This window comes from Bicyclus anynana, chromosome 15 (genome assembly GCF_947172395.1).
Source record: "Bicyclus anynana chromosome 15, ilBicAnyn1.1, whole genome shotgun sequence".
NCBI classification, from domain to species: Eukaryota; Metazoa; Arthropoda; class Insecta; order Lepidoptera; family Nymphalidae; genus Bicyclus; species Bicyclus anynana.
Genome location: NC_069097.1, coordinates 2,746,769 through 2,762,205, shown reverse-complemented (window position 1 = coordinate 2,762,205; position 15,437 = coordinate 2,746,769). Strand labels below are relative to the sequence as shown.

Here is a 15,437-nt window from a genome sequence, read left to right as displayed (position 1 = left end):
TAACATGAAAAAAAAATTAATATTTAATAAAATAACCAATCAGTTGTCTATTTATTTCTCTGTCTACGCGTTATGCTTGTCTATTGTATGATTATTGAAAATTGACAATGACATTGGCAGTTTCTACTTTCTTGTTGACGTTTGTAAAATTGTGAGTGTGACTTCGTGTTTGTGTTTTAATTTAATCTCACGTTTTTAAATAATTATCATTCCAAAATCCCTAATTGTAATTTGAGATTTATAGTGGAAAGGTTTTCTTACAAGTACTATTTATAGGGTGTTGTGCTTTTTTTAGTTACCTAATGTCTGGACTGTCTTACATTTCTGAGTACGGTGACGAAGAGGATTCACACTCTGAAGAAGAATACGAAGAAATTCAGGAGAAAGCGTGTTCAAAGTAAGGTATCAAAGAAAAATGTGTAATCGTTGAAATTAAGATCATAAAAGTCTTAAAGTGAAAATTGCGACTAAAAAATAAAGAGACCAGTAATTTTCTAGGGAATTCAAATGATTGTAGTTATGAGTTTAGATAGGCTTTTTACACAGATTAGTTATTTGTACTTACTAGCAGCATTATTATTCATGGATCATTAATGTCCCTGTGTGTACTGTCTGTTAGGTTTATCATAATTATATATCATACTACACTTTATATCCTAATAAGTGCTCGTGTGAGCTGGGCTGGTTTATTATCTTCACCTAACATGAGTTGGGAGTTGGAATATCTGTATCATGTTTTCTATTTTATTTAGACCAAGACTTCCTCAACCTAACTTGACAGGAGTGCCTGTTGTCTCATTTGAAGAACACGTTGATGACTCTAACTTACACGGAGGACGAGTTCGGAGCTTTCCACATGTGAGAGGGAACTGGGCTACATTTGTTTATATAGATTGTAAGTATAATATGATTTACTTTTCTAATAAAAGAATATTTGCACTATATTTTTAAACATACGCAATTATTTCTCTCCACTTCGTTGGAAAAGACTGTGTTAGAGGTGGGTACCACAATAGTCCAGCAGCAATAACGACCCACAACCTCTCAGTGATGAGTCCTGCCCCTCTACCATTGAGCTATTGAGTGTTAATGTCACAATAAACTGAGCTTATCAACATTAACAGTAGGTAATTTTCTTTGCGTGCCTTGATTGCATTGATTAAAGGTAGAATTATGTTTATCTGACTTGTTGTTTTGTGATGCATCAGAACAGAATCGGTAACATACGGTTTTGTATGTAACACATCAGAAGCTATCACAACATATCACAATATATAAGTGTAAACGTTGCCATACAAAATGTATGATACCGATTCTGATGTGTCACAACACAACACATCAGACAAATATAATTCCACCATTAAACCTTGTCCTGATAAAATAATATTATTATGCTGATTTTTATTAAAAACTAGCGTACGCCCACGACTCCGTCCGCGTGAAACTCGATATAAACTTTCAACTATCTCTATCCTACCCCTATCCTACCCCTACCCTATCCCTACCCTACCCGAACCCTACGTTGAAATTTTTCCTGATTTTTCTTTACTATAAACCTCACAGAGCCCGAGACCTTTCCAACGAATGCAAAACCGTGGAAATTGGTTCATGCGTTCTGGAGTTATAGCGTCAGGAAGGAAAACCCAACTTATTTTTATATAGTAGATGTTCGACATATCAGTGTTTTTTTCTGTGCCAGTTATTGACTGAAACATATTGCAATAATTGAACTATCTTACTTTTAGGATTGACATGGACCACAATGATAAGAATAGATCAGATATATTGAACAAGCACTTTTTTTTGTTCTAGACCCAGACAAAGAAAATTTATTAAAATTAATAGATAAGTTTGCAACAACACTTGCAACTGTTGATGAATCTTGTAGCAAATGTGAAGACATCCATATAAGTCTTTCAAAAACATTTGTTCTGAAATATCATATGATCAACACTTTTACAAGTAGTTTACAGGAAGTTTTAAAAAATATTGACAGGTACAGGACTACTGGTATAAATGTACAATCCAAATTACATTACAATAATTCAAAAGATATCCTTTATTATATATTGAAAATTGCATTTACTAATTTATTTTAATATTAGAAAGAATTTGATTTTAGTCCTTATTTTATTGTGACATAACTAAGAATAATTAGGAATTATATAATTTTTATTTTATATTTACATCTGGCGTTTCTATTAATTAAACATTATTAATATTTCAATCAAAGTTGGTTAGTTACAAGCAGTTCTTATTTTTCAGTTTTGAACTTGGATTTGAATCTGTCGATGTTTTTTGCAACGAGGATAAAACTAGAACATTTATAGCCTTGAAAGTGGACTGCTTTGCTCACAGATACTTAATTAGTATTACAAAGAAGATTGATAACATTCTAAGAGATTTCAGATTGCCTGAATTTTATAATGTAAGTGTACATAGTACGATACTGTGTCTTTTAGGTGTAGGTTTTTTGTATAATCTTTGGAAACACAATTTTTTTATCACTTTATTTTTCTTTCTGTACCTCCTAACAATAGAAATGTTCGAGTAGTTAAAATGTAAAAACTGTGTGTACCTTGGGTGTACATCTATCTAAAGTAAAATGGCCCAAGAGCCCACGACAGCCAGACCTTCGTTATTTTATAAAAGTTGAAAGTTTCTCTGTAGATGTCTCCTATACAGGTAAGAACGACCAGCGACTATAAAGTTTGGGTTGTGGTTACCTGGGCAGGTAACAGGTAGTAAAGGTGTATAAAATAGTACTTGAAATTCGTTAAAGTATAAAGCTCAATTTTTTAATATTTCCTTCGGGATAACTTTAAAAATCTCGTCATCCTTTGCCGGACACTTATGACAGTTGCTACCCCCTGCCAGACACCCCTAAACTTTAATAAATTATAATTATACTTTCGTTATAGTATAAAAGCTAAATTTTATATATGTTACTTGGGGACTTATAAAAAGATGTTACCTCAATAGCCGGACAGTTTTCGTGGTTTTTACATCTTGCCAGACACATCGAAAGTCCACTAAAGGTGCGAGCGCGAATGCTTAGTCAATTGCTATTTTTTAAGATATCTAATAAAAAATAATTTTATTACGTTCATTTATACTCGGCAGTTCCCCTTCAAACCATTTGAACTGGTATTTGTCATCTTTTAATACCCAGCCATTATTTTCTGGTTGATATGTGGTTGGATTTTTTAAATGAGCATTATTCCAAATTGTACATATATAATTTGCTCGCAGAAATTGCTGCAGTAGTTCGCTTTTGCAAGGTGGTAGGTTGCTAGCGTCAAAATTTCGCAACTTCTTTCGGTCACAAGCTTCGTTTACATCGGAGACTGTGTACGAGTCGATGAATATTTGAAGTCTAGCGGCATCAACATCAATTACATTAGGGACATTATAGACATTGCATATAAATCTTCGAATAATATAAAAGATATTTTGTTGATGATTTAAATTTTTAATTAATTCGTTGTTGCCGAAGTTCTTGAAAGCTTCCTGGTACTCTGGATCTTTTTTTAATATCTTATACGGTTTTAATTTTCCTTTTCTGAAGAGCGCAGGATTAAAATCACAACCTGTGATGGCATGAAATCCAGGTAAGCTCTGACAAGTTAACAGTCCCAACTCTGCATGTATTTTGGTTAGGTCCACATACCTTAAATTAATTCCAGTGCCTGTAAGCATCCAAACAACCGAATCACTTTTAAGGTGATGCACGTTACCAAGCATTATAGCCGCAATATCGGTATCAGCACTTCTTATTACTATTTCTGCTGGATAGTTGATGTTACATGCATGATATACTATCTTTGTATCTGTTTCCTCGTGTGCTGGGCATGACAACTCTTCATCAATCCTTGAGACAACTTTGTTGCAATTATCAACAGTAAAAGAATGACACTTTCTGAAATTGATGTATATTGTTTGTTGCCAATAAATGGCACCACTTCATCAGTAGCCCAATGTGAAATAAAAAAAACAACTAAAGCTTCTTTGAAATTTAAATTTTTCAACTCTTTTGCGAAATCACTTGGTCGAATTTGTTCGGGCCCAGTTATAGAGTATTCCAATAGCGCAGATTCTAACCATTGGGAATGCTCATAATCTTTGATCGATGGAGTAAAATATTGATCAAAAATCACATCAATTCTCGAAGCTTGAAATTGAGTAGCCATTTGCAACAATTTTTTTGAAATATTTCCAAATGTTTTTGGAACATTTTTCATTGTATGCAGTAGGAAGAAACCGTCAATTATTATAACATCTATATGATGTGGTTGCTCATGCTGGACCTCTTTCTCTAGACATTTCATCAGAGCAGATTTATCTGTCTTACAAATAGCGCCATCCAAATGTTACCCCGCGCTCGCACCTATAGTGGACTTTTGATGTGTCTGGCAAGATGTAAAAACCACGAAAACTGTCCGGCTATTGAGGTAACATCTTTTTATAAGTCCCCAAGTAACATATATAAAATTTAGCTTTTATACTATAACGAAAGTATAATTATAATTTATTAAAGTTTAGGGGTGTCTGGCAGGGGGTAGCAACTGTCATAAGTGTCCGGCAATGGATGACGAGATTTTTAAAGTTATCCCGAAGGAAATATTAAAAAATTGAGGTTTATACTTTAACGAATTTCAAGTACTATTTTATACACCTTTACTACCTGTTACCTGCCCAAGTAACCACAACCCAAACTTTATAGTCGCTGGTCGTTCTTACCTGTATAGGAGACATCTACAGAGAAACTTTCAACTTTTATAAAATAACGAAGGTCTGGCTGTCGTGGGCTCTTGCTCTAAAACAGCTTTCACGCCTTTCAGCCTTATATCTTTGGAAGAAAGCATATTATTTAATCTACCCAGATTTTAAGGTGATTTAAATTTTACAGGAACCATCATTTCACATGAGCATCCTAAGCATCAATGGAGACAAAAAACAGTGTGTATTAAAGATTTTGCATCAACTTAATCAACATTTTATGAATCAAGAAGAAAAAGTGGATACCATTATCATTAACAAAGTTAATTGTAAAAGTGGCAATAAATACTATCAATATTACTTGAAGTAAATAATCAAACACCATGGAACAAAGTTCACATAATAGAGTTTATATAAATCCAAATTTTAAGAGGACAGAAACAGATTTCCGGCTCCCAGAACAAATAAAGACAACACACTTTAACAGATATTTTGTTGAGGAACTGCCATGTAGAGCAAGGAACATGAAAAGTAATGAGACAATGACAAACAACAGGAAAATATATGTCAACCCAAATTTTATTAATAGCAACAATGACACTCAAAACCAACCTTCAAGAAGTGCAAGATATATTGAATCAAATGAAAATGCAAACTATGCTCTAAATGCACAAATGCTGCAAAACTATAAACACACTTTAGTGCAAAATTTTCAACAGGTAAGTAAAGAACAAGCAAGGAATAATTTTATACAAATAAACACGAACAATGCTCAAACAAATAAAGATGTGGCTTTTCATTTTGCTAATGCCATAAATGTCTCTCGAAACAATCCAGTTGCAAATGTAAGTTATATTGAAAATGGGAATATTTTAAATAGGCAGTTGTTATACAAATCTAAATATTCTTTAATACAAAACAATAAGGTACAAGAAAGGCCAATAGAAAAAGATAGAGTGAATTCTGTAGTGACAATCATGGAATCACAGGAAATCAAGAAATCAAACCAGGAGGTTCCATTGTCTAAATCTCGTTATTGCATTATCAGAAAGAAAAAAAGATTATCTCTTACTTTTGAACAGACAAATGAAAGTAAATTAACAAATAATCTTGTAACACCCAAGTATCCTGTACCTGTAGCTTGTTCAAATCAATTGACATGTTATACAAATTCACAAAAGAACAAATTTAGCTGTAAAACACCTGAAAAAATAACGAAAATCAAAATAACAAAGTATAAAATTATTCCTGTAAATTCCTTGAAAAAGCATACAGTTGTATTTAATGAAAACAAATCTATAACTACAGCTTCAAAAGTTTACAGAAAAAGTAATGCAAGGTTAAGTTCTTCTTCAATTAAGAAAAATAGATTTAAGTTTATTAAAACTAGCACACCTGTTAAGTCTAGTACACCTGTATCAACAATAAAGGTAGCTTCAAGAATTGCACAAAACATAGGAAAAGGCGCGTGTAGTGGAAGTAAAGTGAAGTTATCAAAATCTTTAAGAGCCAAGTTCAATGTGAACAATATTCCATGCAGGCTATTTACTAAATATGGAAAATGCTTAAGACAAGATCAAGGAAACTGCAAATATTTGCATGATAAAAAACACGTATCATTGTGCCGCAAATTCTTAAAAGGTATATGCCATGATAAAAAATGCTCTCTTTCTCATGAACTCACAGCAAAAAAGATGCCCACGTGTTATTTTTATCTAAACGGCATGTGTACTAAAGATGGTTGTCCATACTTGCACGTCAAATTAAGTGATAAAACTAAGATATGTCAAGAATTTTCAAAAGGATATTGCGAAAATGGTGACAAGTGCCCATACAAACATGTTAATGTTAATCAAAAAAGCAGGAAACTATCAAGTAAGAACCCAAGAAGTTCACAACTAAAGAATTCTAAGTTAAAAATTGAAGAAGAAAACACAGGTAATTGTAATACAACATTGAATTTAGAAGACAAATTAGAAAATAAAGATGGAGATTGTAGGTATTATAAAGAATCAGTTAACAGTGATGAGAGTTACGAAGCTATTAAGCCTAAAAGATGCAAATTGGGCAACTTGCCTTCATTTATACAGTTGTAGTTAATCATGCTAAAATTACATTTATTTTCTTACGACCTCTTCTAATAATGTTACGAATAAGTTTTTGATTAACATAAAATATAATAATTTAATTATAATCTATTTTATAAATTTAATTATAATAATTATTAATAGCAATTTTGTATTAGTCTTCTTATAGTATTAATGAATTTATAATATTTTTTGTCTTTAAGTTGATATGTCCTGAATAATGATAATGGACGATTCAGAGAATAATTCATAGAATGTGTATGTTAAAGGTTGTCAAGCTCTGTTTTGTTATTGAAAATATTTGAACATGACAATATATTTATACAAGAAAAAAAATGAGAACATAAATATTTATCTAAAAAACAGATTGTACTATTTTTATATCAATACATAATTCGAATACTTGTTATTATATTAAAGTGAAATTCACAATGTTGACAAATTTGATTGTCTTTGTTCAGTGTGCTGTAGGTTAATATAATTTGAAAATAAAAGATTTTTTTATTAATGTTTATTTTATTTAAACATACAAAGAAATAAACTTTCAACATACAGAAAACAACAATAATTAAGCCCTGTACACAGTAATTAAGAAATGGTTAAAGTCCAATTTACAATTTGGTATTTTAGAAATGAATGAAGTTTAATATTTACTTACATTATTAGAAAACCTATTTATATTTTTTAATTCGTACTGTGATTCACTAGTTCCTGCTGGCGCTAAACAAGTGTATATATCAGTTTATGAAATAATATACAAATTACTGACCAAGTTTTATTATTCTTTTAATTTTTTTATCATCATGTCAAAGAAAAAGTATAGTATGCACTGCACGTAATTAGCAATTGTAGCACGAGTTACGTGACAGTGGCATAAATAACTATTTGGTAAAAATACAGAATCAGCTAGTCTCAAAATCACAACATACCAATGGTCTAGGTTTTACAAGAAATATTTTATTTAAACCTGTGAAGATTTTTAGGTATTTTTAACCGACTTCCAAAAAGGAGGAGGTTCTACGTTCGGCTGTATGTATGTTTTTTTTTTTTTTTTTTTTTTTTTTTTATGTATGTCCAGCGATAATTCCGTCAATTATGGACCGATTTTGAAAATTCTTTTTTTGTTTTGAAGGGTTTACTTCCAGGGTGGTCCCATTTTTTTCATGTCAGGATCTGATGATGGCATCCTGGAGAAATTGAGGGGAACTTTCGAAAGTTGTAGAGACGGCTAGTGCGTTTGTTAGTGTTTCCATAAGGTATTTTAAACCACTACAACTTTATGAAGGTTTGGAGTTGGTCTGATGATGGAGCTGAAACACAGACGATGGAACTTGTCAAGGATTTACAGCGGTCACCTTATGTTTGGGCTTGATTAATTTGTATTGATGAGTACTTTCCACCTACATGGGTTGTGACTGTATTCTGTATTAAGGGTCTGGTGATGAAGACGAGGGACATTGAAGAGAACTCCTCGACGGTTCACAGTAGCTACCTTGTGTTTGGACTTGATAAATTTGTATTGATGAGAACTTTCCACCTAGATGGATTGTGACTGTATTAAGGGTCTGATGATGAAGACGAGGGACAGTGAAGAGAACTCCTCGACGGTTCCCAGTAGCTACCTTGTGTTTGGACTTGATAAATTTGTATTGATGAGAACTTTCCACCTAGATGGAATGTGACTGTATTAAGGGTCTGGCGATGAAGACGAAGCACAGTGAAGAGAACTCCTCGACGGCTCACAGTAGCTACCTTGTGTTTGGACTTGATAATTTTGTATTGATAAGAACTTTCCACTTAGATAGGTTGTGACTGTACACACGCAGTAGGTATGCTAACACTAAAAATAAAAAAATAAAAATTTTAATAAAAAAAATTCAACCGACTTCCAACTCAAAAAATAACTTTAACTAAAACGCAAAAAATAACATCCTACCTATGTGCTACCTTCTGATCAGTTTGAAGGCGGTGCCAAGCCAGTGTCGTGTTTTAATTAAAGCTGTTTCTGAAAGAACCACATAAATTTTGTAGTTTAAACGTGTTTAATTAAAACATCACTGGCTTGGCACCGCCTTCAAACTGATCAGAAGGTAGCACATAGGTAGGATGTTATTTTTTGCGTTTTAGTTAAAGTTATTTTTTGAGTTGGAAGTCGGTTGAATTTTTTTTATTAAAATTTTTACATACAAACTGTACATCTTGTAACGAAGGCTAGCCATAGGAATGCCTTTTCCTATGGCTAGCCTTCGTTCAAACATATGACGCTCGATCTACACAACCAATATCTAACCTGTAACATATTATATATTTTTATATAGTTATAAATAATAATAATTTACGAACCAGCTGTAAAATAATGTATTGAGCTCTTCAGCAAAATATAAAAGCTAATTATGTTTTAAACCACTTGGGAACTTTACTTTGCTTGGATGTTGATGAAGTGGGGTTTGATTTCTGGGAACTGCTTGATGTATCCTCCAGTTTTCTCCTGTTAGGTGCACTGAAAAATAAAAAGATCATGTGTTACAACTCATTTATTTATTTACTTACAAACACAGAGGCATTCAGTTGTTATGGGAATGATTGAATATTGATTACGTTCAAAAGAATAAGTTAGACAGGGTGAACAAACAACACGAGCGGAGAAGGGGAGTGTTAATCGATTGTCAAGGAATTCCTTAAACCTACACTATCGGCCACAAGTCCGAGTGTCTGCTCTGAGCTTTTCTCTCTGCCATATATACTATGAATCCATGGAATGCTTATATATTTCGTCTTGCTTCTCTCTAATTAACATTCTAGGATAAAGAACTTAGCATTTTAATTTAGATTTTATAAGAATGGGAATGTTGGAGAAGGAAAGCCAAATAGGTTGTTCTTCGACAAAAGTCAGGACATATGAGTGCTAAGTGAGCTTGTACATAAACCTCATAGAATTGCTTCACAATACGTCAGGCGTAATTGTAGCTAAAGTATTAAAAAACCAATTCCATTTATCTAGACTAAGGCAATCTATTCCACAGCTGAATGACTCTGTTACTTAGAAAATGTTTACGGAGATTAAAAGCTTTTTTTTGGATAGACAAGTAGAACAACACAAGCGGAGAATGGGAATGTTAGTTAACTATCAAGTACATCCTTAAACCTACACCCATTGGTCACAAGTCAGGGAATCTGCTCGGAGCTTTTCTCTCTGCTACACGATGGACCTGGCACCCACTGGGTGAATCCATGAAATGCTAAGATATTCGTCTCTTTTCTACTCTATCTCAGTTAATCCTTAAAAGAACCACTACATACCGGTACTTTGAGGCTAGAATACTGGCAGCGTCACTTGATGTTTTCTTTGTGTAAATTTCTTCTTTTAAGTACAAGGGATGTGTGCTGTCTTCTAACCATTTGAAATGCATATGAACACAGGGCACAAACTTTGCCTCCAGTAATGTCATTTTGGGGTCTAAAGTTTCTTTGAGCGGGGTTGTAACTGAAAAAACATTTTAGTTATAATTTTTAGATTACTACTGAATACCTGCCTTTTCCTTTACACCTAATATTGAACAAGCCAATGTTGCTGTAATTCTATAGGTAGTTACAGAATTAAGCGCAAATAGAGAGAAAAGGGTTCAAAAGATTGGCGTTTTCAGGTTCTGCTGCTATTTTTCACCACAATTTAATTTTTGATTATTTCACGCTATATGTATAGTTGATTCCCGCGACTCCGACCGCGTAAAATTCGTTTATAGTGAACATATTATTTTCATACATGTAAATCTGATATTGGTGAAACAAAGCCATTGCTATATTTAGTACAGTAAGTTTGAAGATTAACGAGTGCTTCTGCATTGACTTTTTTACGTTTTACCCGTATAGTTCCCGTTCCCGTGAGAATACAGAGATAACATATAGCCTCAATTACACTCAATATTATGTATAATATTAGTATAAATATGGATCATTCAGTAGGTATGCAAGTATAAGTGCAATCATCAATGTAAGGCCTTCACAGATACCAGTTAATACAATATTTACTTACATATATGAAAAGGTTTGTCTTGGTTGTGCAGATGTTCCCTAACAAACAACTGAACATCCTCTATAGTGTTGGTGGGAGTGAACACTCCTTGAAGTATCATGTTGTCGGGAAATTGTACACGGACAACCACATTTTTATATGTGTTTAGCTTTTGTACTGATGTCTGCAACCAAAAAAGAAACATAATTCAAATTCAGATTAAGTAAGCAGACTCATACAAACGTTTTATAATAATTGTTTGTTAATAATACCTAATTGTTTCAAATGTTCTCAGGATATTGAATTGGGAAACCAGACAAGTATTAGTTATTTTTGCTGAACCTCAATGGTTGATCACAACTATAAATAAAGACTATATTTTGTATGATTTAATTACAAATGTACACTAAAGTTTTTATAGTTCTTGGTCAACAGAAAGTATATAAAGTTAGAATCCTTATGAGTGCCTTAACTTAGAAGTTGGATTTTTTCACATGTTGTATTTCTTATCTTTGTAAACCTGCTTTCTGATGAATAAATAAATTATTATTATTATTATTCTTCAGCAGAGTTAATATATGGTTTTTAATTTCACTCGATATCTCCACGCGTCCTGAAGATAAAGGGTCTTGACAGACTGACAAACGACAAAGTGATCCCAACAAAGGGTTCCGTTTTTCGGTTGAGGAACGCTCAAGTCAAACAACCCAAATTAAAGAAAGAAAATATTGTTAACAACATAAAAATGAGGATAAAACAGTCTTAACCTGTTGTTCAAGCTCCTGTCGTTTAGCGGCAGTGAGCATTGGCGTGTTCTCCAGCACTATGCGCTGCTGCTGCAACTCGTGATACATCTTCCTCACTTCTTCTATAGACAGCTCGTAGAAATCATCCGGCAGGTCTGATAATTCGTCTTCAGCCATCTCTGGTTGTTTAAATGCAATTGCTTTTTGTGTTCCCACCTATAAAAATATTATAAAACTAAATTGATAAAAATATTTAACAATAGTGATATCCTACAAATTTTATATTGCACAAATTATAATTTAATAAATAATTGCTTTTAACTGCAGAGCATACTTAGTTTACAACTAAACGAATAAATAGACCTACAAAAATATTAAAACATTCATTAATGATGCATATTACTCCAACAATGTTATATACAGCAACTATGAATGGATTGTGTGGACATCTGGCAAGCAGATAGTTGGCAATGTAGACATCATCAAAGAAAGGATTTGCCCCCCAAGTACATTTCGGGAGTATGGGTATCGATCGCGGACATCAACTATATTGGATTAACATAGATTATTTACTCATAAAGAGAGCTACTACTTACAAAAGTAACTTCCTCTTCAATTCTTAGCCGTCGTTCAAGATTCTCTTGTGTCAGTAGCTGTTTCTGAGGTTCAGACGACATTGTTGGCTGTGAATCAGTATGTGTAGTAGGATTTTCACTGATTTTCTTGGTTTTTTCATCATCAGTTTCTGTGCTCTCTGGAATAATACCTTCATCACCTCTAGTTTGGTCTGTTTCATGATGCTTTTGTTCCTTCTCTTTTTGTATCAGTTTTATAGGATCAAATGTTTTTTTTATATCTTTATCTTTGACACCTGATGGGCCTGGATTGTCAAGTTCAGTGTGCTGAGCAGCACTTTCAGTTGTTTCAGGTTGTACACGGCGATATACACTTGACACATTAGCTTGGCTGAAATTTTGAAGTAAAATATTTACTCTCAAACAGACTCACCACAAGACAAAAAATTTACCATTATTTTACTAATTGCCTCAACTGGTGACATAAAGGATAGCTCAATGTGCACAAAAGGTCAACAAGGCTGTCCTATGTGGAAATACAGACAGCTTCTTGCCACCATTCCTCCATTCCATCATGTTAGCATGATTTTTATAGATCTATTAGTCAATTAAGTTAGCTGGAGTTTCTTAGTGTATTAATTGTTGACAGCTTTTCACAAAATTACAAAGAATCACTAATTTTTTACAATTTTCACAGAACAAAATGGAATACAATACAGGATAGATAAAAAAATTGTTTTTTTCCATGGGGTAGGAAAAGATATTGAGAGTACTTTATTATTATCTCTCTTCCCTTCGCTCATAGTTTCATCTTAGACTCCTTCTCTTCAATTCATTCAATATGTGTATTGCCATAAAAAACAATGTCTCATTTACTGTGCCTGTATTGTATGTTAATTGTTAATTTGTTGTATTAGAAAGAATAAAGATCTAAATAACACTTAAAGCTTCATAAAATAATTTTAAATTGTAATAAATACTTACATAGGATCAGGAGATTTATCCAACAATCTAAGAATGGCTCTTCCTGCTATTAGCCCTATCTTCCTCAAAGTCTTTTCTTTTAAAGCAGATATTCCTGTTACTTCTTGTCTCATATACAAAATGGTGGGATTTTCTAAAGATGTCAGCTCACTTGGAGCCAAAGACATTATGAGATCATAAAGCGAAGTATTTGGTGTGAAATCTCCCATAATTCTTTCACCTAACAGAAGTTGTTTCATTAATTTGTATCATGTTTGAAGTAATAGTTGTAATACAATTAATTAGTGGCAGCAATTTAATAGTACTGCAAGATGTATGTATGCAAGAAATATTTTATTTCAGTATGAATATCCAAAATTTATTAATAAGAATTTAACTGAGTAAAAAAATTCTAGAAGTCACTGATATAATAAAATGAACAATTGTAGATATAAAATTATTAGCAAAGATACTATTAACAAAGATATTGACCTGTTTAATACTAAACACCATCAGATTAAATTTAGAGAAAAGCAAATTGTGGCTATACTTTTTATAGATTACCTACCATCATTCAATGTTAAACCAATAGTAACATTTGATTCTATTCTCTTCTTTTCTGCTTCTACCATTTCAAGGACAGCTTTATTGGGCAAGTTACAAAATCGAATAGTTGTTGTTAAATCTAGTATGTGATTATGATGCTTCAAATCATAGTCAGTTGGTTGGAAACCCTGTTTGGCACAGACATCTTCAAGAAGCTAGAATAAGCAAATATATGACTTTTAGCCTATGTATATTGTACAGAGTGTTTCTTAAACAAGCTGATGATGCAGAATTAGGACACAAAAGAAACACTAGGCAAAGAGCTTTGTGACCTTTGCAAACAATCTTCACATTTGTATTGCTACAAATGTACATAATTTATATACCAATACTACACTGCAATGACATGTTACAAACACACACAATTATATGTGTTTGTAATGTGCAGCGGATATAGTATAGTATAGTCATTTCATTTTAAAATAAATACTTACATTGACTTACTATTGTTATGACATTGAAAAAAAAATATAAATAAGACAAATTAATTAATGGGATGTAACACTGCAGCTTTTAACATTATAATGATCATTTGAAGGGCATCTACTGCTAAACATGCTCTCATGTAAAGGCTTTCCATCATCTTTAACTGCCAGCAACTGCCAACTTTGAGAATAATAAAATAAGTTACTTATACACTACACTGCATTACACTGCAATTAATTTTTTTTTTTTTTCATTTGTTTTACAAGTAATTGTTGATAAAGCTATACAAACTTAAGTTTGAAATGCTAAAAATTAGCGGGGCTATCTGGCGCTTAAAAATGTACCTGACTTATAATAAAATTACAGTGATAAATATTGCTTACAAAACATAACCTTGCAGGAAACACATATCTTCTAAGATCATACCACATCTCCCATAGGTCTGCTAACCTGAGGCCTTTGCCGAAAGGTAGCCTTGCTGCTTAACAACAGGAATATATTTAAAATAATAGTATTGGCCCAATTTATTTTATTCAAAACATACCTGCAATATATTTGTATCAGCTGTGCAGTGAACTTTAATTCTTCTGCCGTTCGGTACGAGTACAGTAATATCTCTTGACATTTTTAATTATTATTTCAGTACATTACTTATTCGAAATAATTAATAAATTAACCGGTAAATTAGTTTTCCAAATACCAATCAACAAAAATACAATTGCATCTGTCAAATTGACATCATGAATCTATTTTATATCTATGGGTCGTAGTTTTGTGTAAGATTAAGAAGAATGACATTGCATAAATTAGAACTCAAAAAGACTAGCACCTTAAACTGTGAATTCAGTTATAAAAAAATACTCTTATAGTCCTTTTCGTGAAAGAAGTCCCGCGGCTAAAACCTGAACTAAAATTGTCAACGGCCACAGATTAATAGAAAACGCCATTACCACATAAATACTTAGTACATAGATAATACACTTTAGCCATATGTACTTAAAGGCCGTACAAACTACTTTAAGATACAGCTATGATGCCGTACAGACTCGAACGATTTCTGGACGGTAAATCCAAAAATTGTCCGTACTCGACTAAAATACTAACTGTGAATTTTTACAGGTAGGTAAAAGGCTTGTAGAAATACGAACAGCTAAACCTAAATGTACTTTTTTACAATAAAAGAAGTTAATAAAATTTTGAATACTTGTTCTTCATTATTCTTCTTTTTGGAGTAGCGGTTCTGCAGGTCTATAGGTGGATAGACACGCTGTCCGGTGTCTCTGTATCACTGACCGTTTTCGAT

At 32.6% G+C, this 15,437-nt stretch overlaps 3 protein-coding genes across 5 annotated transcripts; 2 read left to right on the top strand and 1 right to left on the bottom strand.

Moving 5' to 3' along the window:
* The first annotated feature begins 116 nt into the window (after positions 1 to 116).
* On the top strand, positions 117 to 5,089 carry LOC112044926 (U6 snRNA phosphodiesterase 1). The gene is made up of 5 exons (XM_052885682.1): positions 117 to 397; positions 753 to 895; positions 1,813 to 1,996; positions 2,266 to 2,428; positions 4,910 to 5,089. Exons 1-5 carry the CDS (start codon positions 303 to 305, stop codon positions 5,087 to 5,089), a joined length of 765 nt encoding a protein of 254 aa, XP_052741642.1. The 5' UTR covers positions 117 to 302.
* Positions 5,090 to 5,102: 13 nt separating this feature from the next.
* On the top strand, positions 5,103 to 7,314 carry LOC112044924 (zinc finger CCCH domain-containing protein 3). Its single transcript, XM_024080936.2, has one exon. It carries the CDS (start codon positions 5,103 to 5,105, stop codon positions 6,813 to 6,815), a length of 1,713 nt encoding a protein of 570 aa, XP_023936704.1. The 3' UTR covers positions 6,816 to 7,314.
* Positions 7,303 to 14,990, bottom strand: LOC112044968 (tether containing UBX domain for GLUT4). 3 transcript variants are annotated; one of them, XM_052885680.1, is made up of 9 exons: positions 14,679 to 14,990; positions 13,671 to 13,863; positions 13,124 to 13,343; positions 12,161 to 12,530; positions 11,586 to 11,780; positions 10,840 to 11,002; positions 10,107 to 10,290; positions 9,150 to 9,306; positions 7,303 to 8,116 (listed from the first exon to the last, which is right to left on the bottom strand). In XM_052885680.1, the coding sequence occupies exons 1-8, from the start codon at positions 14,757 to 14,759 to the stop codon at positions 9,198 to 9,200; spliced, it is 1,515 nt and encodes a 504-aa protein (XP_052741640.1). In that variant the 5' UTR covers positions 14,760 to 14,990; the 3' UTR covers positions 7,303 to 8,116; positions 9,150 to 9,197. The 3 variants fall into 3 exon arrangements, with proteins under 3 accessions (XP_052741640.1, XP_023936754.1, XP_052741641.1); XM_024080986.2 differs by having other exon boundaries at positions 7,303 to 9,306; positions 14,679 to 14,989; XM_052885681.1 differs by lacking the exon at positions 14,679 to 14,990 and adding an exon at positions 14,518 to 14,628 and having other exon boundaries at positions 7,303 to 9,306.
* Positions 14,991 to 15,437: the final 447 nt, after the last annotated feature.

Coding starts and splice junctions, on each gene's coding strand:
- LOC112044968 (XM_052885680.1), bottom strand. CDS start 14,759: ATGTCAAGAGATATTACTGTACTCGTACCGAACGGCAGAAGAATTAAA. Junction 13,864..14,678: donor CTGATACAAATATATTGCAG/GTATGTTTTGAA, acceptor TGCTTATTCTAG/CTTCTTGAAGATGTCTGTGC. Junction 10,291..10,839: donor AGACAAACCTTTTCATATAT/GTAAGTAAATAT, acceptor ATGTTTTTTCAG/TTACAACCCCGCTCAAAGAA.
- LOC112044924 (XM_024080936.2), top strand. CDS start 5,103: ATGGAACAAAGTTCACATAATAGAGTTTATATAAATCCAAATTTTAAG.
- LOC112044926 (XM_052885682.1), top strand. CDS start 303: ATGTCTGGACTGTCTTACATTTCTGAGTACGGTGACGAAGAGGATTCA. Junction 398..752: donor CAGGAGAAAGCGTGTTCAAA/GTAAGGTATCAA, acceptor TATTTTATTTAG/ACCAAGACTTCCTCAACCTA. Junction 1,997..2,265: donor GTTTTAAAAAATATTGACAG/GTACAGGACTAC, acceptor CTTATTTTTCAG/TTTTGAACTTGGATTTGAAT.